Source organism: Syngnathus acus, chromosome 3 (genome assembly GCF_901709675.1).
Source record: "Syngnathus acus chromosome 3, fSynAcu1.2, whole genome shotgun sequence".
NCBI classification, from domain to species: Eukaryota; Metazoa; Chordata; class Actinopteri; order Syngnathiformes; family Syngnathidae; genus Syngnathus; species Syngnathus acus.
This window is the reverse complement of record NC_051089.1, coordinates 18,072,328-18,100,012: the sequence shown is the minus strand read 5'-3', so window position 1 is coordinate 18,100,012 and position 27,685 is coordinate 18,072,328. Positions and strand designations below refer to the sequence as shown.

Sequence of the window (27,685 nt, the reverse complement as noted above, 5' to 3'; positions counted from 1 at the left end):
ACCAAATTTAATTTTTATGCAGAAAATTACAGTACATCTGAAACAAATGATTATAACAATATATTCGAGAGCAAGGGTTGTCAGAGATGGGTACACCGGAGATGCAGCGGAGTAAAAGGCAGCCTACTAACTGCAAGTGAGACCTTCCAATGCAAGCGGTGCAGGGGAGAAGTCGCCCAAGCGGACCCAGCTGAGCAAGAGGGGCTCGTGGTAGATGGGGAGATGTACGAGGTGGTGGACAGCTTCTGCTACCTTGGAGACATGCTTAACGCTGATGGGGGGGTGGACCTAGCAGTGACCACAAGGGTGAGAAGCGGGTGGAAGAAATTCAGGGAACTCATGCCCTTCTTAACATCTAAGGCCCCATCCCTGAAGATGAGAGGCCAAGTGTACTCAGCCTGCGTCAGAAGTAGTATGACGTACGGAAGTGAGGCATGGGCCCTGAAAACAGAACACGAAGACAAACTAAACAGAGCAGAAATGAGGATGATCAGATGGATGTGTGGTGTGTCAATGAAGGAGGAAAAGACCAGTGCAGAGCTGAGAAAGAAGATGGGAGTGGAGGCCATAGTGGATGTGGTGGTACGGACATGTAGTGAGGAAGGACGAGAACGACTGGGTGAAGAAAGTTATGTCGTATAACGAAGAGGGAACAAGACCCAGTGGCCGACCTAAAAAGACCTGGCAGACGACCGTGGCAGCCGACATGAAGGCACTCGGCATCAACCACGAGATGGCCATGGACCGTTCCCGGTGGAAGAAAGCCATATCGAGAACCCAGTCCAACCCAGCGGCGCCTGGAAAGCGGACTTTAAACCGATGATGATTCGAGAGAAAAAGCATGTTATTTTGCCTCATTCAAATCATACAAAAACTGTCTATCACATCTTAAAATCTGAACATTTAAATACTGTGTAAACTAAAGTGCAATCACATTTGTAAATAAATGGCTTCTGGCTTATGAAATGTAAATAAACCAATCTACTGTGATAAAACAACAAAATTGCAACAACTGCATTAACCATCAAAGTGAAGTCAAACTAACTGTAGTCTTGAAACAAATCTGAATAAGGAAAAACATTGCAATAAGATAATGCAAACTGTATAGGGGTTGGCTCGGATGGTTATGCTCTTTTCGCCCCCGGGTGTCGGTCAGAACACAGGAGGGAAGACGTGGTTCAGTTTTGATTGCTTTACTGAATTACAGTCAAACCATCGGAATTCGAACGAAAACTTTTTGCTTCGGTGCTCGAACAAAATTCGGAGGTCGAACCTCGCGAGATGAGCCGAAAGGACCCGAGAAGACCCGACCGCGCGGCCCGGATGCCGACTGATTCCCTTCGTTATTGTATTTTCGTTACTCTGAGGACTGTATTAACCCCTAATCATGCCTCCAAAGAAAGCAAGTGGGAGCAGTAAAGCCATCCTAAAACACAAAGACGCTCTTAAAGCAATGCGACAGTGAGCGCCCGGCACCCTGCGGTTGCGCGATCGGACATAATTAAGCTCCCTGCGCACTGAGGTCCACTTAAATTTTGGAAAGTACATCAGGACTTTAAAAATATTTTCTAAATTTCAGCGACGGCTCTGTCACAATAATGCGACCAGCGCGGTGCAGTTGCGCGGTCGGCGGCGCGCTATGGTTGCGTGTTCGGCGGTGCGCTGTAGTTGCGCGATCGGACAAAAATGCGCAAATGAAAAAATGCTTAAAAAAGGCGTTTTTGTTTTTGTCTTGGAACGGATTAAAATTGTTTCCATTATTTGTAATGGGAAAATAGATTCGGAATTCGACCAATTTACTTCTCGAACCGCCTTCTGGAACGGATTGTGGTCGAAAACCGAGGTTTGACTGTATTGGCAAAAAAGTAACAGGCACTGTGGCTCATAGGAGCATACAGGCAAACTGGCAAAAGGGTATTGTGTGAAGTGTGTGAAGGGTGTGTGTGGTGTGTGGGGTGTGTGTATGTGTGTGGTTCTGCAACAGACAGAAATACACCACATCACCGCTCAACTTCTGACGTCACACAACACTCGTAGACGGCACACATGACATAACTAACTGCGTGTAACGGTTCCACCATACTAAATAACCATCAATGAAATACTCTGCAACACACCAAACATAAGTCATCGAGACAACAAAATACATTTGCTGGCAACCGCTAGTAGTCGTGCCGCTGCGTAACGGCTACTCGTACAATGCGATGCAAACTTAAAGGAGCGTGCCGAAGCTGTCAAATGTTGCCACATGCCAGGTGGATCCTCTGCTGCGTTGTGGTTGAAGCGTGCTATGGTCTATTGACTCATCTGAATAGACCGATTGACAATGTCGACCGAGGAAAAAGATGGTCACATGATGAGAACTTTGAGGACTGGTCATAGGACCCCGGAAACCCATACGAAACCAACACTTGGTATCAGTATGTAAAGTTCACTGTGAGATCCCACACACAGGAGGGATGCTATGTGTGTTCGAAACTCCCCCCTTCCTCCACGCAAGTTCACCTGGAGGCCAGAACAATGACTGTCACTGAAGCGAAATGCATGGCCTCTATGAGAGGAGTTTCAACACCGTGCTGTCACAGTCAGTGATGCTATCCCTACCAACTCTGGACTCACAGAAAATAACCTGTGATCGAACTCTAAGCTAACGCTAAGATCCCTTGAACTGATTAACCAGCTGCAGAGGAAGCAATCAAAGTTGTACTGTTTACACAACATCGTAAAACACCCCCTGCTATGATTTGACCAGAGGCCAGGGGTTCACCCCCATCCTGTCCACTCTCACCCCTACCCTGTTTCTCTCAATAAATATGCTCTTGCAAGAGGCCTAAGTCAGATTTTGTTTGAACATCGCTTTATCGCGGACCGGACAGTGCGTAGCTGCTGTGCATCTGGAGCGGATGGCGTGCTATCGGGCGGACCGGGCCATTGTACGAGGGGGAACATCGCGAGGAGGTGGACTGTGCGTCTACATCCGTGACGAATGGTGCCGGGACTCTGTTGTGGGATGCCAGCACTGCTCGCCACTGGCGAAGTTTGTGATCTCCAGGCTGTTGGGGTCCTGAACTCTCTCCCCGTTGTTTTACTTGTGTGTTACTCGTGTACTGTGTCTCGTCACCGTGGGATAGGGGGAACGGTATTTCGGTTTCTTTGTGTGTCTTAGCATGAAGGAATTGACAATAAAGCTGACTCTGACTCTGACTCTGACTCTTTATGCACAGTGACAAACGATTTCTCCACTTGCAAGTGTTCAAAAGGCATACTGTCTCTGTGTGGTTCTTGCAAATAAGTTAGAGTGAGCACCACTCTAACAATGTCCAAGGAAATAAATGATAAACAGGATGCAGGACTGAATGACAGAATGATTAAGTTTAGAACCAGCTCAGTGGCCTAGTGGTAGAGTGTCTGCCCTGAGACTGGAAGGTTGTGGGTTCAAACCCCAGCCGGGTCATACCAAAGACTCTAAAAATGGGACCCATTGCCTCCCTGCTTGGCACTCAGCATTTAAGGGTTGGAATTGGGGGGTTAGATCACCAAATGATTCCCGAGCGCGGCACCGCTGCTGCTCACTGCTCCCCTCTCCCCCAGGGGATGGATTAAAATCACACGGGGATGGGTTATATGCAGAGGACAAATTTCACCACACCCAGATGTGTGTGTGACGATCATTGGGACTTTAACTTTAACTTAATTGGTTAGTCAGAATTTTGGATGTCCCCCCCTCACTCTTGATAGCTTACAAATGGAACCTGTAGGGTTCTGTTTGGTTTAATTGCTGTACTGTCAAAGTTACTGACTTTTCAGTTACTTTTTTGCTTGATTTACAAGAAAAAAAGTCCTCAATTCAGCTTTGTCTACTCTTAATTCCACTCTTCTGAGACACTGTTCATAATTCCTTGTATACAGCAGAGATGGGACCAAGTCACACATGTGCAAGTCTCAAGTAAGTCTCAAGTCTTAACCTTCAAGTCTCAAGTAAGTCCCAAGTCATTTTTTTCTTGGGCAAGTCAAGTCAAGTCCTTAAATAGGTCAAGTCAAGTCCAAGTCAAGTCCTTAAATAGGTCAAGTCCAAGTCAAGTCACATTATTATTGCAATTTTACCCGCAGAATCTGATCTTAGTAGTGAAAAGACAAGATATCAGTAACTTTAAGTAACCATCATTGTCCAATGTGTCTAACCTGTTTAAAAAATATGACAATAATTTGGATTTGCACTGTAATGACTGATATTCAGTAAAATACACCATGGAATCAAACAAAAAAGAAATTACCTCATACAATGATTTATTGACAGCTCAATCTAAACAATCTAAACGTCTGCCGAAGGTTATGACTCGCGGTACCGCTCTCGCTCCCGCTGACATGTTTGCGCATGTCTGATATAAAGGTGCGTGATTCTCCAATAAACACGTTCGCTAGGTAGAGAGGGCACGACTGATTGATTGACAGGGTAGTGATCCAATCATGACAACGCCATTCTCAGCCTACGCTCCTACCGTGTTATCGATATTATTTTTTTAAATGTATTATTAATTTTATATTCAAACTGGAAAAATAAACTAAATAACACTGAAGTCATTCAAGTCATCGTGTCTCAAGTCAAGTCAAGTCCCGAGTCTTTAACTTCCAAGTCCAAGTCGAGTCTCAAGTTTTTTCATTTTTTGTCAAGTCAAGTCACAAGTCATCAAAACAGCGACTCGAGTCGACTCGAGTCCAAGTCACAGTGACTCAAGTCCCCATCTCTGGTATACAGATTGCAAAGCAGTCTTGTGTCAGGAGGCCGCTGATTTGAAGACGTTCATGTTTCCAAGACCATGGACAGGTATGATTAGTTTGACATCTGTACTGTAGATTTAAAAGAGACAACAGTGAAGTCTTATGATGTGGTGGCTGCGCTCAATGTTGACATTTCTTTTCTGTTGTAGACTGTACACAAATGACAATGACAACGTTCAATATGCATGCTCGTGTGACTCGTGCAGAGGGCCCTCAGGAAGACTGCTCTGATAGCGCTGGTAAATAAAAAAAATAAAAAACCTGTCTGCTCGTTCCTGTGCGATTGCTTCATGTTCGAAATGTGCGACTGACATGAGATGCATCAAGGAAAAACTATTTTACAGGTAGTCGTGTGTTTTTTCCCCATATTCATATTTCTTTTACAGAGTAATCCCAAGGTCTACAATGGGTGGTGCCTGATGTCCATCGAGTTCATCATTGTGGAAGCTGATGGCCACATATGATGAAACAAGGACCGCAATGGCTTTAAAATTAAAACGGGCTCCAGCACTGAGTAGCAAAGGGGGCTATCAAAAGCCCACAAGAGAGTGATGTTTATATTGTTGTGTTTCGCCAAGCTGGTTGTTTTGTTTGACATGTCCTACATAAAATATGTATATATTTATATTGTAACGTAGTAGTTTTGTTCTATTAAATGGCCCCCATTTTTTAATGGTGTATATATATTGTATGTATATTTTTACATTTTTAAACATGATTTAAAAACATTGCACATTTATGATGGTTGTATAATGTTTTAAAAAATGTTTTTATTTAGGTTCAATTATCGTTTTGGTTAATTTTAACATCAAAAGGTGTATTTATATCTGTAGGTAACATAAGTATGACTGTTACTGAAACCTATTTCTGTATTAAAAAATGTAAATTTTCACACCCTGGACCATCGCTAATCAAATGCATTTTCACAACATCCTGGAACTACACAAAGGTAAGGATCACAGGTCAAATGTATTTATGAGAACCTCAATGTTGAATAGACGTCTATATGTTCAAATGATCACTAGCTATTGCCGCGATTAGCGCTAATTGCGCTAATAGCTATTAGCCATCATTCGAACGTCTACTCAAAAAACGTCTAAAAAAACCTTCACATATAGACGTCTAATAGACGTCTAATAGACGTCTATCCTGTGTATATATATATATATATATATATATATATACGTATATATATACGTATATATATATATACAAAAGTGGTTCATAGAAAGAGAAAGTGATTACAATCTAAGAAGGAGAGGGAATCTTTTACAACCTAAGGTGCGCACCACCCTCAAAAGCATGTGCATATCTGTCAATGGGGTAAAGCTATGGAATAATTTACCTGTAATGATCAAAGAAAGTAAACACATTGCCCAATTCAAAGAACACTTTAAAAATGTTACACTAGAAAATTATAGTAATTGAAATCTTTTGCTTGTCTGTTTTCAGCTATATAGTCCATATCTTATTTATTTATTTTTCTTTCCAGAATATTATTGTATAAACTGTTTTTCATTTCCAAAATTATCTTCCTCCGATAAATCAAGTTTCTGTACCTCGAAAAAACTAATCAGCAACCATGTTAAGAATTATGATGTATAAAAGGGGTAGGAAAAAACAAGCAATAGCTTCTTCCTTCTCCTTTTTTGAACATGTTGATTTATTTGTCTTATTGGGATAACATGAAATTATGTGAAAATGTGAAAAAGATGATTTTGTGTTCGGTCGACCTCATGTTAAAAAATAAACTTCAACTTCAACTTCAATTGTGTACTGGACCACAATGCAAGAGGAGATTCATACGCATCCGTGACTCACTTTGGTTTATTTATGTATGATGTCTCCCGGGTTAGTGTAGTGTTCTAATTCTGAGGTTGGACACTGTGCATTGCTGGCAAGGAAAATCACTCTTCTAATTGACTCACGATACACCCATTCCCTCTAGCGGCCAAAAAGAAACATTGTGTTGGAAATTTCAATACATTGGTATTCAAATTAGGGCGGCTCGGTGGAGCACTGGGTAGCGCGTCCGCCTCACAGTTAGGAGGGTGCGGGTTCAATTCCACCTCCGGCCCTCCCTGTGTGGAGTTTGCCTGTTCTCCCCGGGCCCGCGTGGGTTTTCTCCGGGCACTCCGGTTTCCTCCCACATCCCAAAAACATGCTTGGTAGGCCGATTGAAGACTCCAAATTGTCCCTAGGTGTGAGTGCGAGTGCAAATGGTTGTTTGTCTCTGTGTGCCCTGCGATTGGCTGGCAACCGGTTCAGGGTGTCCCCCGCCTACTGCCCGATGACGGCTGGGATAGGCTCCAGCACGACCGCGGCCCCCGTGGGGACTGAGCAGTTCAGAAAATGGATGGATGGATGGATGGATGGTATTCAAATTTCTAAATAATGCATATACCGTTTCTACTTCGTGGGTTTAAGTTGTTTGCGGGTGGTTCTGGAACGCATCTCCCGCAAAAAATGAGGGATCACTGTATTTCAATTTGTTTTCAGCAAAAAAAAATCAACGTTAGCTAAGATAATGCTCTGAATTAGTGTGTATTTGATAATTAGACCTGTGTGTTCACGTTGCATCCCAGCTGCCAGTAGATCTGGTTCTCCCTTGCTGATGTCACTGACCTGTGCTGACTCAATTGACAGTGTATTGAACCACTCTTCTGCCTCCAGTTCTATGGGAAACAATAGCCAAAAACAGAAATAGGATAAATATATATATATTTATTTTTTAATATACCTCAGGGTTGATCATATCATTAATTCCCATCCAGCTTCTTGCGGCACATTAATAATAATAATAATAATACATTTAATTTAGAAGCGCCTTTCAGGTCACTCAAGGTCACTTTACAAGAGTTAAAAAGTTAAAAACAAGTTAAAAGCAAATTAAAACAATACCATACAGTGAAGAAGAATGTGAAAACATGTTAAAAACAACAACAGTGAGGCAACTAGATATGAAATGCTGTCCTGAATAGGTGGGTCTTGAGGGTGGATTTAAACTGTGGGAAGGAGTCAATATTGCGAATGTCAGGCGGAAGTGTGTTCCAAAGTTTGGGAGCAGAGCAGCTGAAAGCTCTTCTCCCTATGGTGGTAAGCCGGGCATAGGGGACAGTGAGTTGGATGGAAGACGAGGATCTAAGGGAGCGGGTGGAGGTGGCTGTGTCGAGTTGAGACAGATAGGGAGGGGCAAGGTTATGAAGAGCTTTGAAGGTATGGAGGAGGATTTTGAAAATAATACGGTAATGAATCGGAAGCCAATGCAAGTTCTGTAGGACGGGGTGATGTGATGGAAAGAAGGGGTTTGGGAAATGATTCGAGCAGCTGAATTCTGGACCAGTTGGAGCTTATGGATAAATTTCTGGGGGAGACCGAAGAGGAGAGAGTTACAATAATCAAGACGGGAGGTAACGAGGCTGTGAACAAGAATGGAGGTGGAGTGGGGGGTGAGAGAGGGGCGGAGGCGATTGATATTGCGGAGATGAAAGTAAGCATTGCGGGGAGTGGTGTTGATGTGGGAAGAGAAGGAGAGTGTGCCATCGAGGATGACACCCAGACTCTTAACCTGGGGAGAAGGGAAAACTAAGGAGCTGTCAATGGGGAGGGAGAAACTGTCAACTTTTGATAGAGTGGATTTAGAACCAACTAAAAGCATTTCAGTTTTATCACTGTTAAGTTTGAGAAAATTGGAGGTGAACCAGTTTTGTAGTTCGGAGAGGCAATGAGTCAGGGTAGAGGGAGGGAGGGTGGAGTTGGGTTTGGTGGACAGATAGAGCTGGGTGTCATCCACGAAGCAGTGAAAGAAGACATTGAATTTACGGAAAAAAAGACCAAGAGGAAGGAGGTAGGTGATGAAAAGAAGGGGACCCAGGACCGAGCCCTGGGGGACACCAGTGGAGACAGCGGAGGATTGAGAACGGAAGGATTTATGTTGGATGAACTGAGTGCGGCCTGAGAGGTAGGAGTGGAACCAGGCGAGGGGGGTGCCAGAGATACCGATGGAGGAAAGTCTATGGAGGAGGATGGAATGAAAGATAGTGTCAAAGGCCGCACTCAGGTCAAGGAGGATGAGGATGGAGAGTAAACCGGAATCAGCTGCAGTGAGGAGGTCATTGGTGATTTTTAAGAGGGCTGTTTCGGTGCTATGGTGGGGGCGGAAACCGGACTGGAACTGTTCAAATAAATTATTTCGTGAAAGATGAGATTAAAGTTGAGAGGCAACAATTTTTTCAAGAATTTTAGAAATGAAAGGTAAGTTGGAAATGGGTCGGAGGTTATTGAAGTTGTTGGGATCTGAACCAGTTTTTTTAAGAATTGGGGAGACAGCAGCAGCTTTGTAATTTACGGGAACAGAGCCACTACTGAGAGGAGTGGATGATGGCAGTGATGAGAGAGAGTAGTGAGGAGAGGCAGGATATGACCAGGGTGGTAGGGAGTGGGTCTAACTGACAGGTGGACGATTTGGATCTGGAGATGAGAGCAGAAATAGTAGAGGGATCAGGGAGTTGAAATGAAGGGAAAGGCAGACTGTACAAGAGAGGTTCAGAGGAGTTGGGAGAAAGAAGAGGGGCTCAATTGCTGGTGGATTTTGTCAAATTTTTGAGTGAAAAACAGAAGGAGTGTGTTGCAAGTGTCAGAGGAGTACAGGTGGGAGGGTAGGAGATCTTGGGGTTGATGAATTTTACTGAGGAGTAAAAAAAGAGCCTTCGGGTTCCCACGGTTGGATGAAATGAGACTGGAAAAGTAAGTGGATTTGGCTGAAGCAATAGAGTCCTTGTACTGTAAAATGTGGTTTTTGTACATGTCCAGGTGAACAGAGAGACCAGTCTTTTTATGGAGGCGTTCAAGTTGGCGTCCTTTCGATTTCATGGAGCGGAGAGCAGGGGTGAACCAGGGGGCAGAATGGGTGAAAGAAACAGACCGGGTTCTGACTGGAGCGAGGGAGTTGAGAATGTTGGTGAGTTTCCGAATCTATTTTTCCCATTACAAATAATGGGAAAATCTTTAATCCGTTCCAAGACTAAAAAAACCCCGCCTTTTTTAAGCATTTTTTCAGTTGCGCGGTTTTGTCCGATCGCGCAACTGCAGCGCACCGCCGAACGCGCAACCGTAGCGCGTCGCCGACCGCGCAACTGCACTGGTCGCATTATTGTGACAGAGCCGTCGCTGAAATATAGAAAATATTTTTAAAGTCCTGATGTACTTTCCAAAATTTAAGTGGACCTCAGTGCGCAGGGAGCTTAATTATGTCCGATTGCGCAACCGCAGCGTGCCGGGCGCTCACTGTCGCATTGCTTTAAGAGCGTCTTTGTGTTTTAGGATGGCTTTACTGCTTCCACTTGCTTTCTTTGGAGGCATGATTAGGGGTTAATACAGTCCTCAGAGTAACGAAAATACAATAACGAAGGGAATCAGTCGGCATCCGGGCCGCGCGGTCGGGTCTTCTCGGGTCCTTTCGGCTCATCTCGCGAGGTTCGACCTCCTCCGAATTTTGTTCGACAACCGAAGCAAAAAAATCTAGAATTTTTCGTTCGAATTCCGATTTGTTCGAGAACCGGGACGTTCGAAAACCGAGGTTTGACTGTAGTGTGTAAATCAGGGGTGGGCAAACTTTTTGACTCGCGGGCCGAACTGGGTTCTAAATTTGGACCGGAGGGCCGAACCAGGAGCAGATGGACGTAGTGTTTGTGTGAAGTAATATAAGCGACCTGTAAAGGTCATTGCATAAAAGATTTTGGCCTTTAGTAGGTAGTAAAGCATGGATATTCCAAACAAGTTTTTTGAAAACAAATGCATTTATTAACAGCATTAAAAAAAAAATCACTAAAAAACTGCTATCAGTGATTCTCATAAAATACGACACTATTATTATGAATAACAGTTTCCATCACTTCAGTGCCTGCAGGTCAGATTAATGAAAAATGTTTATCTTATGAGATCACATCAAACAGCAAACATTCTGACCAAATATATCATCTTGAAGAATCGGTGAAAGCATACATCCAAATAAAGTAATCAAAACGGCAACACGGTGAGGGGTATCTGAACATCAGAGCAGAGTTTTAACTCACAAACACCTGGTAACAGAGGTGAGGAAACGGGAAACACTTCCTTAAAGTAAGTCTTAAGAACTTTACAGGTTAAGATTAGTCGCAAACAGTTGGTGCATCAATGTCCTTGAGCATCCTGCATTGTTTGAAAATGAGAATGGTCGCTAGTTTCAATCCCTGCTATGTGTACAAATCATATTCAAAATGCATTTTTTTTACAACAAACTTGAGAGCCTCCACTTCATTTTCAGTGGGAACAGTGTTGTTGGTCTCCCTTTTTTGCTAGTGCATCATAGTCTGGAGTAAAATTTGTTGTGGCAATTCTTAGGAGAGATCCGTTTACCTCGATCTGTGACGGGTTGATGTGGCTGAACGTCACGTCGCGTACGTCGAGCCAAATTGGCCACTCTTTTAACATTCGGCACTCACTTCTTTTCTTCGGGCCACTCATTTTAATGGAAGGATTCCAGGGGAAGGTTTGTGGGTGGCTTTAGCGTCAAACTGTATCTGAAAGCTCAGCGAGCGAATTACAAGAATGCTGTCGTCACAGCCCACGCTCTAAATTCGGGACTGATACAAATAGAGCGCGAGTGCGCCATGTCCGTACTACTGAGTACGTACGTACGTACGTACGTACGTACACGCACTTGTGAGTGTGCACCGAGCTTTCTGACACGGCTTCCGGTAGTAAATGCGCAGGCGAGCGGTTCCCCATCTACTGGGGAAACGCAGTCATTGCAGGCAAAATGACAAAAAAAAAAAGTTTAATAATACAATTAATTCAGGGTTGGCGGGCCGGATTAAACGGTCCCGTGGGCCGGATGTGGCCCGCGGGCCGTAGTTTGCCCACCCCTGGTGTAAATGGATGAATGATGTCATGGATGAGTATAGCAGGGCAACCAAATGCAGCTTGGACCAGGGTTTATTGAAGGGAAGGGAAGTGGACGAACACAGACACAGGCGGGATAGAGACTCACGGCCAGCAGACAGGCAAACAGAAGTCCACTCGAACACGGAACAGAATCTGACCGTGAGCCTCCACACAAGACCGGGGGTAAACTAGACGAGCAGGACAGGAACACTAGGCGCAGACACAGACGGGAGACAACAGTAGACACTGACAGGGAGAAACACACGGGCAGGGCTTAAATACATATGGTAACAAGAGGAAAATGGTGACAGGCATTACAGTGATGAAAGGGGTGCGGCTGGGGGAAGTTGCTGGCTGAGCGAGCATCCCACGACATGAACGTGAAAAATGAAAGGCATTAATTCTGTGCATTTTCACGCCCCCTTTTCTTGTCTTCCGGGTTAGAGCAACGCTGGCGTCTGGACTGTTGACTGCCGCTTCTACCCCGAACCGTGTCCGCTATTTTTTTTTGTCCCCTGTCTGTTTCGTGTTTCCCATTTTAAGTGTGCCCGTTTTTTTCTTTTATTTTTCTCGCCTTTTCTCCTGCCCACCGCGTATCTCTGGAGCTCTGCTCGCACCTCTCCGATCCCGCTCCCTCTGACTACGAGCTACGCTAGCCAGCTAGCCAACCCACCACCGGACCCTCCTACCTCCCGACTCTGAGCCTGTAGCTGCTTGCTCTTGGCTCGGCAAACGGCTCCAACCCAACTTGCTGGCCACTTGGCCGGCGTCCTCGGGGGGAGCACCCGTGTTGAGAGATGCTCTCAATTATACATTTTCCTATTTTATGTTTTGTCAGAATATGTTTAAATCGGGTTATTTTCTTATGACAGCATCTTGATTTATTGTGTGATTGGAACCACCTGTGATGACCTGTTAAGTGGGCGTGTTTAATAAAAAGCCTTCCTGCATGCTGCACAGTTGGTCCCTACAAGCTGTTGCCGCAGTAGTCGCAGTGAATGGTGTGCAAACAGAGTTGATCGTCCTCCTCGTCTTTCTTTATTTTATTCCACTGAGTTTGGTGCGATTGTGTTCCTCACAATTACCTGCTGCTGTATGGCTACTCTGCCAACAGGTTATGGGCCCAGGTAAACCCAACACCGCATGTTCCCACCGACGTACTGGTGATGATAGCACGCTGTGAGCACCATGAGCGGACGGGCTGCAGAGAGGAACAGTTTTGCTAGCCGCTGGTCGCGGTTACTGTTCGACGGTGATGAAAAGAATTACGAATTATGGGAGGCAAAGTTTTTGGGCCACCTGCGATTGCAGGATTTGAAAGACGTTATCTTAAACGAGCCCACAACCGAGGAAGAAGACGAACTACAGCAAGACGCTGGGAAGAATGAGGAAGCGTATGCAGAACTCATTCAGTTTTTGGATGATAAAAGTTTGTCGCTGGTGATGCGCGATGCTGCAGATGACGGGCGAGAGGCCCTACAGATCCTAAGAAACTACTATCAAAGCAAAGGCAAGCCACGCATCATAAGTCTCTACACAGAACTGACATCACCACAGAAGTCTGAGAGTGAAAGTGTGACCGAGTATGTGATCCGGGCAGAGACCGCAATCACAGCGCTAAGAAATGCCGGTGAGACATTAAGTGATGGACTATTGGTAGCAATGGTGTTAAAAGGTCTGCCGGAGTCCTTTAAACCATTTGCAATCCATGTCAAACAACGTGATGAGACGATGCAGTTCTCTGAATTCAAGACAAAACTGCGCAGTTACGAGGACACAGAGAAGATGCAGGCTGAAGCAGATGACAACGTGATGAACGTACGGCAGAGGAGAGCGAGACCTGACAGACCAGCTGACCGGGGAGCCGAGAGGAGCGCCGCGGAGGTGGTGTGCTTCAAGTGCGGCCTGAAGGGCCACATGGCCAGAGCCTGCCGACGTAAACTGTGGTGCAGTCATTGCAAGAGCAGCACACACCGGGACGCGACCTGCAGGCGGAAGCAGCGCGGCAACCGGGACGACGCACGGAGGGTCCACGGGGAGACGGAAGACCAGGGCCGAGACGAGTACTTCTTCCGAGTGAGCGAGGGGGCAGCAAGAGTCGACGTGAGAGGCCTGATGGTTGACTGCGGGGCTACCTCGCACATCATCACAGACCTGGCGAAATTCAAGCGGTTTGATGACGGGTTCCAGGCCGTGACACACTGCGTGGAGCTGGCGGACGGCACGCGGTGCATGGGCGTCGCGGAGCGCCGAGGTGATGCCGAAGTCTGCCTGATCGGCAGCACAGGTAGACACCTGAACGCAACGCTGAAGCAGGCGCTGTACATCCCATCCTACCCACAAGACATCCTATCCGTGAAAGCAGCTACTGCCAGGGGAGCCACTGTGGTCTTCAAGGAGGAGAAGAACGTCCTCATCTACCAAGACGGTACGAAATTCCCCATCCACGTACGTGATAGGCTATATTATTTGCATACGGTAAATGATGATGATGATTGTGATGATGATCAGTGTAAAGGATGTCATGATATTCAGACGTGGCATGAGATACTGGGACACTGCAACTATAAAGACATTCAGAAATTACAAAACGTTGTTGATGGCATGAAAATTAAGGGGTCAATAAGCAAACCTCAACATTGTGAAGTGTGTACTAAAGGAAAGTTTTTCCAAACCAGGAACAAAGATCCTGATGTGAGGGCTAAGACCCCTCTAGAACTAGTTCACACAGATTTGGCAGGGCCAATCCATCCAGAATCTAAAGAGGGTTACAGATATGCAGTTTCATTTACTGATGATTTTTCCAGCACTGTTTTTGTGTATTTCTTAAAGAACAAAAGTGACACTGTTCAAGCTACAGAAAGGTTTCTGGCAGATGTAGCCCCATATGGCAAAGTAAAATGTATCCGATCTGATAATGGTACTGAATTTACAAGTAAATATTACCAGACTTTGCTCACGAAAAATGTGATTAAACATCAGACATCAGCACCGTACTCTCCTCATCAAAATGGTACTGCTGAGCGCAATTGGCGAACACTTTTTGACATGGCAAGGTGTATGCTCATTGATAGTGGTTTGCCAAAACAACTATGGACCTATGCAGTCCAAACTGCTGCTGTGATCCGGAACAGGTGTTTTAACAAAAGAACAGGGCAGACAGCCATCCAGATGTTGACAGGAAGAAGACCAAATTTGTCTAGGATGCAGAGGTTTGGTTCAGAGTGTTATGCCTATAAACAAGACAAGAGAAAGCTTGATCCAAGGTGTGAAAAATGTGTTTTTATTGGGTATGATAAAACCAGTCCTGCATACATTGTGTATTCCCCTGTCAGTAAGAAAGTGCAAAAGCACAGATTGGTAAAGTTTGTGGCAAAATCAGGTGTAGAACAACAAACACAGACTAATGTCACATCTGAGGATGATGACTTTGTAAAAACCAAACCAAGAAGTCCAAATCTTGTGTTCGGAGAACAAAAACCTGAAGTCAGCCACCACCAACCACAACAAGAAAGAGCTGAGATCAAACGTGAGCCTGATGGTAGCCGTTACCCTACCAGAGAGAGAAGGCAGCCAGACAGATACACAGATTGTAATGTGTCCAAATATGTGGCTGATGATGAAGAGACTGATCAAGTCCAGAGTAACATTGATTACTGTTATCGTGTAATGTGTAACATACCTGTGTCATTTTCAGGAGCTGTAGCCTCAGATAAGGCCAAAGAGTGGGTTAAAGCCATGGATGAGGAAATGCATTCACTTAAAGAAAACAACACATTTACCTTGACCAATTTGCCAGAGGGCAAGAAAGCAGTGGGGGGTAGATGGGTGTATGCCATCAAAACAGATGTTGATGGATCTGAGAAGTACAAGGCCCGATATGTTGCTAAGGGATATAGCCAAAAGATGGGTGTAGATTATGGGGAGACATTTTATCCTACAGCTAACATGACCAGTGTTAGAGTTCTGATGCAGAAAGCAGCGCAGGAGGAGTTGATTTTACACCAAATGGATGTGAAAACCGCATATTTAAACGCACCCATAGACTGTGAGATCTACATGGAACAACCAGAAGGGTATGAGGAGAGATCTCAAACAGATAGGAAGTTAGTATGCAAAATTGAGAAGTCATTGTATGGGTTAAAACAATCAGGCAGAAATTGGAATAAGTTGTTGCATGATCATTTGACAGAAAATTATTTTACCCAAAACCAAGCTGACCACTGTGTTTACACAAGAGAGACAGAACATGAGAAAGTCATTGTGATAATATGGGTTGATGACCTATTAATTGCAGCAAGTAATGAAGAAGCTATGGAGGTCACAAAAGACATGCTGACAGCAAGGTTCAAAATGAAGGACTTGGGCAAACTGAAACATTTCTTGGGCATCGATTTTGAGCAAACCAGTAACTGTGTAACAATGTCTCAAGCTAAATATGTTGAGAAAATTTTAGATAGGTTTAATATGCAAGACTGCAAAGGTAGATCGACACCTTGTGAACAAAAACTGAACTACACAGATGATGCTGCGTTACTGAGTGATGTTTCAATGTACAGAGAAGCAGTGGGTAGTCTTATTTATTTAACTGTATGTACAAGACCTGACTTGAGTTTTATTGTAAGCAAACTGTCACAGTATTTTAATCAACCTACTGTTGAACATTTTTGTACAGTTAAACATGTGCTAAGATATTTAAAGGGTACTAGTGACAAGAAGTTGTGCTACCAAATGAGTAATGAAAACCTGGGTATACAAGCCTACAGTGATGCAAACTGGGCTGGTGATGTAGATCGACGTAGTACAACTGGTTATTGTGTAACTCTATCTCAGGGTGGTACTTTAGTGTCATGGAAGACAAAAAGACAGCCAACTGTAGCACTGTCTACTTGTGAGGCAGAGTATATTGCTCTGGCTGCAACTATCCAAGAATGTCTATACCTCACACAACTGCTAGATGGTATTGATAAACATGTGTATATGCTACCTGTAGTGTTTGAAGACAACCAAGGCACGATTGCATTAGCAAAGAATCCTGTTAAAAGACAGCGATGCAAACATGTGGATATTAAATACCACTTTATCCGGTCCAATGTTACCGAGGGTAAACTGTCTCTTCTGTACTGTCCAACTGAACATATGGTTGCGGACGTAATGACCAAGCCTGCAACAAAATTTAAGTTGGCGTCTAACTAAAGGAAAATGGACTTGTTTTCTGACTAAAATGTCAATGTAATGTTTTCTTTAGGTTTATAATGTGAGAGCAAGTGGGGGTGTTGAGAGATGCTCTCAATTATACATTTTCCTATTTTATGTTTTGTCAGAATATGTTTAAATCGGGTTATTTTCTTATGACAGCATCTTGATTTATTGTGTGATTGGAACCACCTGTGATGACCTGTTAAGTGGGCGTGTTTAATAAAAAGCCTTCCTGCATGCTGCACAGTTGGTCCCTACAAGCTGTTGCCGCAGTAGTCGCAGTGAATGGTGTGCAAACAGAGTTGATCGTCCTCCTCGTCTTTCTTTATTTTATTCCACTGAGTTTGGTGCGATTGTGTTCCTCACAATTACCTGCTGCTGTATGGCTACTCTGCCAACAACCCGCTCGCTGCGAACTCGCCGGTCGTGGCTCGGCTGGGTGCCGCCATGACACACTGGGGCGTGCTGTTTGCACGGGTACAGTCGGGATTGACCAACACCACCACCCACTCCACCAACATCGCGACTCGGTCCACTGCTGCTTCCATGCATTTCACTGCCTACCAACTTCTAGTTAACCAGCTACTAGCTATTTCTACCATTTTACCTGGATTATTCCCAGCTGCTGTCACGTCTCATCTCCTGCATGAACTATCACTTCTGCTACTCCGGGCTTCCATTCCACTAACTTCTCGTCCATTTGTCTACACTGCTGCTGATCTTCATCATTTCAACAATAATCACCGTCTCCCTGCTGCTGCTGCCTCAGCTGCCAGCAAGGCTGGGATCCTCCGCCGTCGCCGCTACATCCACCGTAGCTCCGGACTATCTTTTAACCGACATTTCCCTGATGGCTCACCCATCCCCTCTTTCTGGACTAACTCTCGCCCCCCCGTCACCCCCACCTTCCGTACTGTCAACTTCAACAATCTTCGCTCCCCCACCCCCGCTCCTTCATCCATCTCCCTCGCACTGCTGAACTGTCGCTCCCTCTCCAACAAATCACTAGTTATTTTCGAACTACTATTGGACAATAATTTGGATCTGCTCCTTCTCTGTGAAACATGGCAACAGCCCCTGGACTATTTTACTCTCAACCAAGCCACTCCGTCTAACTACAGCTACATCGCCAAACCCCGCCTCTCTGGGCGAGGAGGTGGTATTGCTGTCCTCCATAAGCGGTCCCTATCCATCACTGAATTGGACCTCAACCTCCCATCTATTTCATCCTTTGAATATCTCGCTTTTTCCCTCCCCAACTCTACTACTGCTGTTCTTATCTACCGCCCCCCCAAGTCACATCCGTCTTTTCTTTCTGAACTTTCTGAACTTCTCACCATCGTATCCTCAGTCTCCTATCGCCTCCTACTAATCGGTGACTTCAACATCCACATCGACCAGCCAACTGCTCCACTGACGTCTGACTTCATCTCCCTTCTGGACTGCTTTCATCTCACCCAGCACATCAACTTCCCCACCCACACCAAAGGCCACACCCTGGATATAGTATGCTCCTCCTTTCCACTCACATCCAACCCCCGTCCTCTCACCTTTCCACTGTCAGATCATCTCTGCATCCTCTTCTCCGCCCCTCTACCCTCGCCTCATAAATCCACAAAACACACCATCTCCTACCGCAACATCAAGACTGTAAACCCAATCAGGCTTTGCCAGCTCTTATCCTCTGCTCTTCCCTCTGACCCCACTTCTTCCTCCCCTGATGACCTTGCCACCACGCTCAACAACATCCTTTCTGACTCCCTTGATTCCCTAGCCCCCTGGAAAACTTCCTCTGTTACATGCACTAACTCTGCCCCTTGGTACACACCGGAACTCCGCACCATGAAACAAACTGGCCGTCAACTCGAACGCCTCTACAAAAGAATCCGCCTCACCGTCCATGCCGAAACCTTTAAACAACACATCTCCTCTTATCGTGATGCTCTTCTTGCTGCCAAATCTGCTTACTTCTCATCTCTCATTAATAACACCAACCGAAACCCCCGCATACTGTTCTCCACCGTCAACAAATTGCTCCAGCCACCGGTCACCAAGCCACCCTCCTCACCCGCCCTCTGTAACTCCTTCCTTGCCAACTTTAACAACAAAATCGCCCAAATCAACAGTTCTCTGACCGACACCATCAATAACTCCTCCTCCCCCACCTCCCCTGTCCTCCTGCCCCCCCTTCCTGACCTCCCGCCCTTCCCCTCTCTCACTGCCTTCTCCCTTGTCGACTCCTCCACTATCCTAGACATCATTACCTCATCCAAGACAACCACCTGCTCTCTCGACCCTCTTCCAACGACCTTAACTAAGGCCTGCCTCCCTGTCCTCCTCCCCCACCTCACCACCCTTTTTAATCAGTCTCTATCCCTTGGCCACTTTCCCAATGTCTATAAACTTGCAGCCATCACCCCCATCCTCAAAAAGCCCACCTTGGACCCACTCAACCTCTCCAACTACCGTCCCATCTCCAACCTTTCATTCCTTTCCAAAACCCTCGAACGCATTGTCTCCGCCCAACTCCACACCCATCTCCAATCCAACAACCTCTATGAACCCTTCCAGTCCGGATTCCGCCCACTTCACAGCACCGAAACAGCTCTAGTTAAAGTCACCAACGATCTCCCCATTTCTGCAGACTCTGGTGCCCTCAACATCCTACTACTACTTGACCTTAGCGCAGCCTTTGACACTGTGAACCATTCCATCCTCCTCCAAAGGCTGCGCCAACTAGGTGTTGAGGGCACTGCACTCGACTGGCTCACCTCCTACCTCACCAACAGAAACCAGTTCATCTCTCTCTCCGGTCACACATCCATCCTCTCCCCAGTTACACAAGGGGTCCCCCAAGGCTCAGTTCTTGGCCCCCTCCTATTCATCTGTTACCTCTTTCCCCTTGGTACTGTCATCCGCAAACTCAATCTGGACTTCCACTGCTACGCTGATGACACCCAGATCTATATACGTACGACACCAACCCGTAACCCTTCCCTCACCCATTTTGAAACCTGCATCTCTACAATAAAAGCATGGCTGACCCACAACTTTCTCAAACTCAACAGTGACAAAACAGAGCTCCTCCTCATAGGCACTAAATCCTCCCTTAATAAAACTGGATCCATCACACTCACCATTGACTCCTCAAACATCACTCCCTCCCCTCTGGCACGCAACCTTGGCGTTATTTTTGACCCCACACTGTCCTTTCAACCTCATGTTAGCTCAGTTGTCAAGACCTCCTACTTCCACCTCCGACGCATCGCCAAAATCCGGCACTGCCTTTCTCTCCCTGCCGCTGAATCTCTCATCCACGCCTTCATCTCATCCCGGCTTGACTACTGCAACTCCCTTCTCACTGGAATCACTGCTCACTCACTCCATAGACTTCAACTACTCCAAAACTCTGCTGCCCGCCTCCTTACCCATACCCGGTCCCGTGAACACATCACTCCTGTTCTCCACTCTCTTCACTGGCTCCCCATTAAGGAGCGTATCATTTTCAAGATACTCCTCCTCACCTTCAAAGCCCTTCACCACCTGGCTCCCACTTACCTATCCGACCTCCTTGTCCCCTACTGCCCCAACCGTCCCCTCCGATCCTCCAATACTTCACGTCTGACAGTCCCAAAATCTAAACTCAAATCCTTCGGTGACAGAGCCTTCTCCTGCACATCACCCCGACTCTGGAACTCTCTCCCTCAGTCTGTCTGTGACTCACCCACACTCCCCATATTTAAGTCCCGTTTAAAAACGTACCTCTTCTCCCAAGCTCATGACCTCCCCTACCCATAACTGGTTTCCTCTTCTTAATTTTATCCGATTGTTTCTTCCCCGTCCCCCTCCCCTCATGTATGTCTTTGCCTTGTTCCCTGTAAGCGTCTTTGGGTTTTTGAAAAGCGCTATACAAATTTAATGAATTATTATTACCGTTTTTTTCCATGTATAATGCGCCCCCATGTATAATACGCACCCTAAAAATGGCATGTCAATGCTGGAAAAAAGCCTGTACCCATGTATAATACGCACACAAATTTTGACTTTTTTTTTTTTTTTTTTTTAAGTCCCAATGATCGTCACACACACATCTGGGTGTCGTGAAATTTGTCCTCTGCATTTGACCCATCCCCGTGTGATTTTGATCCATCCCCTGGGGGAGAGGGGAGCAGTGAGCAGCAGCGGCGCCGCGCTCGGGAATCATTTGGTGATCTAACCCCCCAATTCCAACCCTTAATGCTGAGTGCCAAGCAGGGAGGCAATGGGTCCCATTTTTATAGTCTTTGGTATGGTCTTAACTAGGCTGGATGTATTTTTTTTGTTGCCGTTGATTTCTCCGACTGCCCATAAAGGCACCACCGCGATCAGTTAGGTTAAAATGAAAAGAGAGGAAAGTGACGTGCGGACATGTGAAAAAGGCGGCTCTGTATAGGAGAGAAGTTGAAGAGGAATAAAAACACCCTTGGAAACCAAAACTTGCCCCTCGTCGTGACTCGGAGCCGCAACAAATGTTTCGGATTTGTGTAGGGTACATTGTGACAGCAAACGAGCAGGTGATCGAGCAAGCGTCTGATGCGAGAGCATTGCGTTCGTATGGAGCGTGTTTGAAGTGAACAGCAGAGAACGAAAGGAACAAAGCAAAGTGTTGTGAAATAAAATATTACCTGTAATACGTATTTTGTTATTTGCTGATTGTATGTATTAAACTATCACATTCATTGTCAGTCAAGAAGAGAAGAGGACTATTCGCATCGGATCCATAGTGTGCGCATGCGCAGTGATACTGCCTCCGTATGACGTCCAGTCCGCGATGGAGATTAAAAAACAAACAATATTTGACAATAACACAGGTTTCTGTTCCTGTCTTTGGTAATGTCCCCCTGTCTTTTTGTTCCACGTCTTTGTCGGTCAGTCCTGTTGTTGGTTTTGTTAGAGAGTTATGTTAGTTTACCAAGTCTGTGTTTTGAGTTCCTCCAATGAACCCTGGTTCAAGCTGCACTTGGTCGCCCTCTTCCTTTCCACACTCCATCCGTGACAAGATTTTCTTCAAAAATTGTTGTACCATGATTTTCTTCAAAAAAAAAAAAAAAAAAAAAAAGAAATAAAAACAATTTTTTACCCATGTATAATGCGCACCCCGGATTTTAGGACAATAAATTAGTTAAATTTTGCGCATTATACATGAAAAAACGGTAATTACTGTTTAAACTAATAGTACGGCTGAATTTGCCCTGATGGAATACATTCTGTGTTAGCATTAAAACGCTTAAATTTTTATTACCGTTTTTTTCCGTGTATAATACGCAAAATTTAACTAATTTATTGTCCTAAAATCTGGGGTGCGCATTATACATGAGTACAAATTGTTTTAAATTGTTTTTTTTTTTTATTTTTTATTTTTTTTTTAAAGAAAATCATGGTATTGATTTATGTATTGTTCTCTTCTTGTCATGTTGTGAAAGAATGCGGGTTGAATAAATACCGAAAGAACAATAGTGTGTTTGTACTGTGCTCTGGTCATTTCGTCAAAGAAGGGATAATAGTCCTCTTCTCTTCTTGACTGACAATGAATGTGATAGTTTAATACAATCAGCAAATAACAAAATGCGTATTACAGGTAATATTTTATTTCACAACACTTTGCCTTGTTCCTTTCGTCTCTGCTGTTCACTTCAAACACGCTCCATACGAACGCAATGCTCTCGTATCAGACGCTTGCTCGATCACCTGCTCGTTTGCTGTCACAATGTACCCTACACAAATCCGAAACATTTGTTGCGGCTCCGAGTCACGACGAGGGGCAAGTTTTGGTTTCCAAGGGTGTTTTTATTCCTCTTCAACGTCTCTCCCATACAGAGCCGCCTTTTTCACATGTCCGCACGTCACTTTCCTCTCTTTTCATCTGATCGCGGTGGTGCCTTTATGGGCAGTCGGAGAAATCAACGCCAACAAAAAAAAATACATCCAGCCTAGTTAAGACCATACCAAAGACTATAAAAATGGGACCCATTGCCTCCCTGCGTGTGTGACGATCATTGGGACTTAAAAAAAAAAAAGAAAAAAAAAAAAAATTGGGTGCGTATTATACATGGGTACAGGCTTTTTTCCAGCATCAACATGCCATTGTTAGGGTGCGTATTATACATGGGGGCGCATTATACACGGAAAAAAACGGTATTTGATTTTGTTCAAAAACCCCCGCAATAAATTGCAAGTGAATGTTTTGGCGAATCAAATTTCTCCCAACAACCGGAGGTTTTTCCTGGAGTGTTTTGAGGATGCTACAAGGGAGCCGCACGGGTATTTAGTGATAGCTTTGACACCTTCGTGCCCAGAACAATATAGACTACGTACAGGTGTACTACATAACCAGTGGCCTGTAGTTTATATCCCCAAACAATAAAACGATGACGAAGCTCTTATAAACAAATGCTCCGTTACTCAAGTCTTTGTTTACATCCAAACCGGCCAAACGTAAGCATTTACTCCTCAGAGGTCCTACTAGCTTAGTGAAAGCATTGTGTGAGATTGCTCTAAATCTTCTTAAAGGACATGTGCCCCTAAAATCAAAACTCTACACGAAACTTAAAAAGCAAAAGAAAAATATCCACTTTTTGGCTGATAAGAAAAATACTTTGAAGAAGAAAAGAGCTGTGTTAGTTCAGAAAGGTGGTTTTATATTGCCTTTACTAGCCGCATTCGCACCTGTTCTGGGAAACATCGTTAGTGGTTTTATGAACAAATAATAAAATTAGTTTGAAAACGGCGCAGAAAATGTACCTGGACTCCCCTTATCAGCTTGAGAGGCTGAGCCGGCCTGCCCCGACCATTCGCGATACAGCCGAGTATTCTTTGGATGAAGAGATGAAGCAGGTTTTGGATAATAAAAATTTAAATCAATATGAAAAGATCCAAATTTATCAAGCCCTGATGCAACGTTACATAGGGTTGGTCAAACAAAAAGACTCCGAACAAATTCCTATCGCGATTCGCAACGAAGGCAATGAGGCGGGTGAAAGAAAGATGACAGATAAGGTGACCGGTGAAGAATGGGGGGATATTTTGGACGCCATAGGTCCACGTTATCGCCGCAACGCCATCTATGTGTTGAAAAGATTATCAACAGAAGCTGTAAGCTGGACGCCGCTAAGTTAATTTATTTTTAGAGAAAAAACTGTCAAAGGCTCACATGAGCGATTTGTTAAAACATCTAGTCGTGAGTGGAAAAAAAACTAACCGATCAACCGGTAGGATGGACCGAATTTCTGCGTACATTAGCACAGCTTAATCTACCTGAATCAAGCGTCTCGAATCCCTTGGCTCGTGCTGATTTTAAACGTTTAAAATACGCTAGGGATGAAGATGAGGATGTTTCTTACGCAAAAGATGTAAGCGTGATAAATAAAAGAAAAAGAAAGAAGACCTCGGCGGTAGTAAAGTGGGTTAGTTATTAGACGTTAGATACTCTATTGTTGTTACTGTTACTGGAAAAAAACGCATGACTCTGTAACTCTCTTTAACAATGTTTATTGAATCAAAGAGATTTTATAAAACATTAACACGGTTTCAGACAATGACATTTTTTAAATGTATGCAATGAACATGATGTTTGTCCGCCACACATCCGGTCTGGCCTCCGACATTTTTTGACAAACTCGCTAACCATTGCGTCGTTATTCAGAGGATCAAGAGTGTAATGAGTCAACACTTCATGGTAAGTAAGACCCCATCCACGTTGGCACAAATAATACACGCAGTGCTGACCGCAGGTGTCTGTCAGCTCGTGTTGCAGTTGGCTGTTCTGGTATTCTACCCGACTAGAATGCTTCTTCAGAAATCTGTATATACTTGACGGGTAATATGGATTGTCCGGTGGCAGACCAAAAGGGTCAAAGAATGTGGCCGAACCATCCTCTTCTAGAGTTAAAGCGAGCCAGTGCTCGCCGGGGAGGTGCCTTGGATGCGTGTTTACAATGTAGTGTCTAGGGTGTGTGTCTTTGACGTCAGCTAACTCGTCTGATGCAAAAACACCTCCAAACAATGCTCTTTGCATCCGAGTCATAATCAAGTCCAATTCACGACCGTTCATAGCGTTAATAATAGTCCATCAATACTTCCCTCTTGGCATTAATCTCAATAAGGGAATCATAAGCCGCGTATACAATAAGCGTGGCTGTGTGCGGGAGCGGGGTACGAAAACGTAAATCTAGTCTTAAAACACCGTTATTTACGGGTGACAATACAATTTGTTTAGGGATATGTCCGAGAAAGAGATTGTCTTGATGACAAATCCGCGAGTTTTGAGGTATGGAGAATGTCTTCATATTGATTCTGGTTAATGGATACAATGCGTTACCTTTCTGTAAAGCTGTGGCGTGGCCTATTGCTATGGCTGGTGAGACTGTTACTTTTTTCACAAACAGTGATGCTCCTAGTATCTTGAGACACGAATCGCTGTCTGGAGCGCTCATGAGACAAAAATCATCAGGAGCTCTAGTTAACTTCAGACGCAGATCCACATTATTCAATAGATGACGTTCAGAAAAGAAAATATCTCCATGAAGCCGACCCGTTAGGTGGAATTCACGTGACCGTGCTATCAGCTGCGCGCGTCTGAGTAAACCCTCATTGACCCCCGCCCCTTCGAATGCGATGGAGTCCATACGACCTCTTGTATCCTTAGCAAACATTCCTGCTGTGAATTGACTCCAAAGAATCGTTTGAAAAGTTTAACAAGAACTCAATGATGGACCGATAGGCGTGCGTGGCGCTAGATTGTGAGATTAGCTGCCCGCCCAGCGAAACATCTAATTGACTAAAAATTGTGTTTATTGGAAAATTTATAATACCAACTTGCTCGTGTGGCGGTAGATTAGTTCCATCTCTACGTGTTACTTTTAAACGCAGGTGTAGTCATGTGTCGGATAAATCTAAATATTTTGAGCCGTCCCCGGGTAAGTGTTTTGTTGTCGGGCATATTTTAGAGAGGTCGTAGCATTCTGCGCAGCCTTGGTGATAACAACCAAAATACTCAAACACTATTTGTACACCCCCAATTTCAGAATATCCGTCTACAGCAGGGGTCACCAACCCGGTGCCCGCGGGCACCAGGTCGCCCGCGGCGACCACATCAGTCGCCCGCAGCGACCACATCAGTCGGCCATAGGCCAGTTCTAAAAATAGCACTAATCACGAATTAGCTCTGTCTAAAATTTTATTTAATTGTGTTGCTATTCTTTTTGAATTACATTTACAGTGATGTAAATTTAAAAACGAATACATAAAAACGTAAAAAAAAATGTATATCATAAAAAAAGTTTAATATACAAACTCTGACGTAGTATGGGTCGGAGGTCAGTCTAGTGCGCATGACAAACCAACTTTGCTGAGATGAGCTCTTGAGCGCTGAGATGAGGAGACAAACGCGTTTTCTACCCACAAAAACATGGCAGAAAAAAGGAAGAAAACTTGTCATTTTAACAGTGAATGGGAGGATGAGTTCTTTTTTACTAACATGAACAAAAAATGTGTGTGTCTCATTTGCGGTGCGACTGTGGCGACAACTAAGCGGCACAACGTGGAGAGACACTTCAGTACATTTCACAAAAGCTACCATGTTAACTACCCACCAGGCAGCGCACTACGGATGGAAAAAGCCCGCGGGTTAAAGGCAGCTTTGGGCAAACAGCAGTCTTTTTTTACGAGGCCGGTGGAAAACTCTCAAAAAGCAACCGAAGCCTCATTTAGAGCTACACATTTTTTGATAAAGAAGAAGGCGTTCTCAGACGGGGAGGTTCTCAAAGAAGCAATGATGATTATTGCGAAAACTGTGCTTAAAGATGAGAAGAATGGAACTGATATCCTCTCCACTCTCTCCGATGTCCAGCTGGGGGCGAGCACGATGGCTAGAAGAGTGTCTGCTATGTCTGGGAACTTGACAGAGCAGCTGGACTGGGATCTGGCAAGGTGCGACTGGTTTAGCATCCAGTGCGACGAGTCTGTGGACAACAGCAGTAATGCACATCTAATGATCTTTATTCGGATGGTATTTGATGATTTCTTTACTAAAGAAGAACTCCTAACACTACTGCCCCTGAAGACAACTACGAGGGGAGTTAACATTTATAACGCGGTAAAGAGTTTTTTTGTGGAGAAAAAAGTACCACTGCAAAAGCTGGTATCGGTGACCACAGACGGAGCTCCCGCTATGACCGGCCGGCATGCAGGATTCATCGCACACTGTAAAGGTGACACAGACTTCCCACCATTTCTGCATTACCACTGCATCATTCACCAGCAGGCGTTATGTGCAAAAGTGACCGGCTTTGAGCATGTGATGACTCCCGTCGTGAAAATCATAAACGGCATCCGCTCCAAAGCGAAACAGCACCGGACATTCAAGGTGCGATTGGAGGAGCTGTCAGCTGAATATGGTGACCTGTTACTGCACACAGAAATCCGATGGCTGAGCAGGGGACGGATTTTGCAACGTTTTTTGTCGCTTTTGGGTGAAATCAGAGAGTTCATGCAGTCCAAAGGTGAAGACACCTCGCTGCTGGAGGACACTGAGTGGATACTTGACCTTGCATTTTTAACCGACATCACCGAGAAACTAAACCTTTTGAACTGTGAGCTGCAGGGCAAAGGTAAGACTGTTGCTGACATGATAAGTTCTGTCAATGCATTTAAAGTCAAGATGAGCATTTTTTCCATGCATTTACAGAGGAAAAAGGTGCTGCACTTTCCCTCTGTGCAGTCAGTACTGAAAGACAATGCTTCTGCA

General features: G+C 44.8%; 1 protein-coding gene and 1 long non-coding RNA gene across 3 annotated transcripts in view; one reads left to right on the top strand and one right to left on the bottom strand.

The window, feature by feature from the left end:
• dok4 (docking protein 4) overlaps positions 1–27,685 on the bottom strand; it is a 135,116-nt gene that overhangs the window by 57,710 nt on the left and 49,721 nt on the right. Inside the window, exon 4 of one of the 2 annotated variants that reach the window (XM_037246687.1) lies at positions 7,341–7,454. The exons of the other annotated variant lie outside the window; for it this stretch is intronic. Within the exon in view, the coding sequence (XP_037102582.1) occupies positions 7,341–7,454 (114 nt within the window). The remainder of the gene's footprint in view (positions 1–7,340; positions 7,455–27,685) is intronic. 2 annotated transcript variants of the gene reach the window in all.
• LOC119120092 lies at positions 4,787–5,225 on the top strand. The gene is made up of 3 exons (XR_005097442.1): positions 4,787–4,825; positions 4,929–5,018; positions 5,166–5,225. It is a non-coding gene; the product is annotated as an uncharacterized LOC119120092 (long non-coding RNA).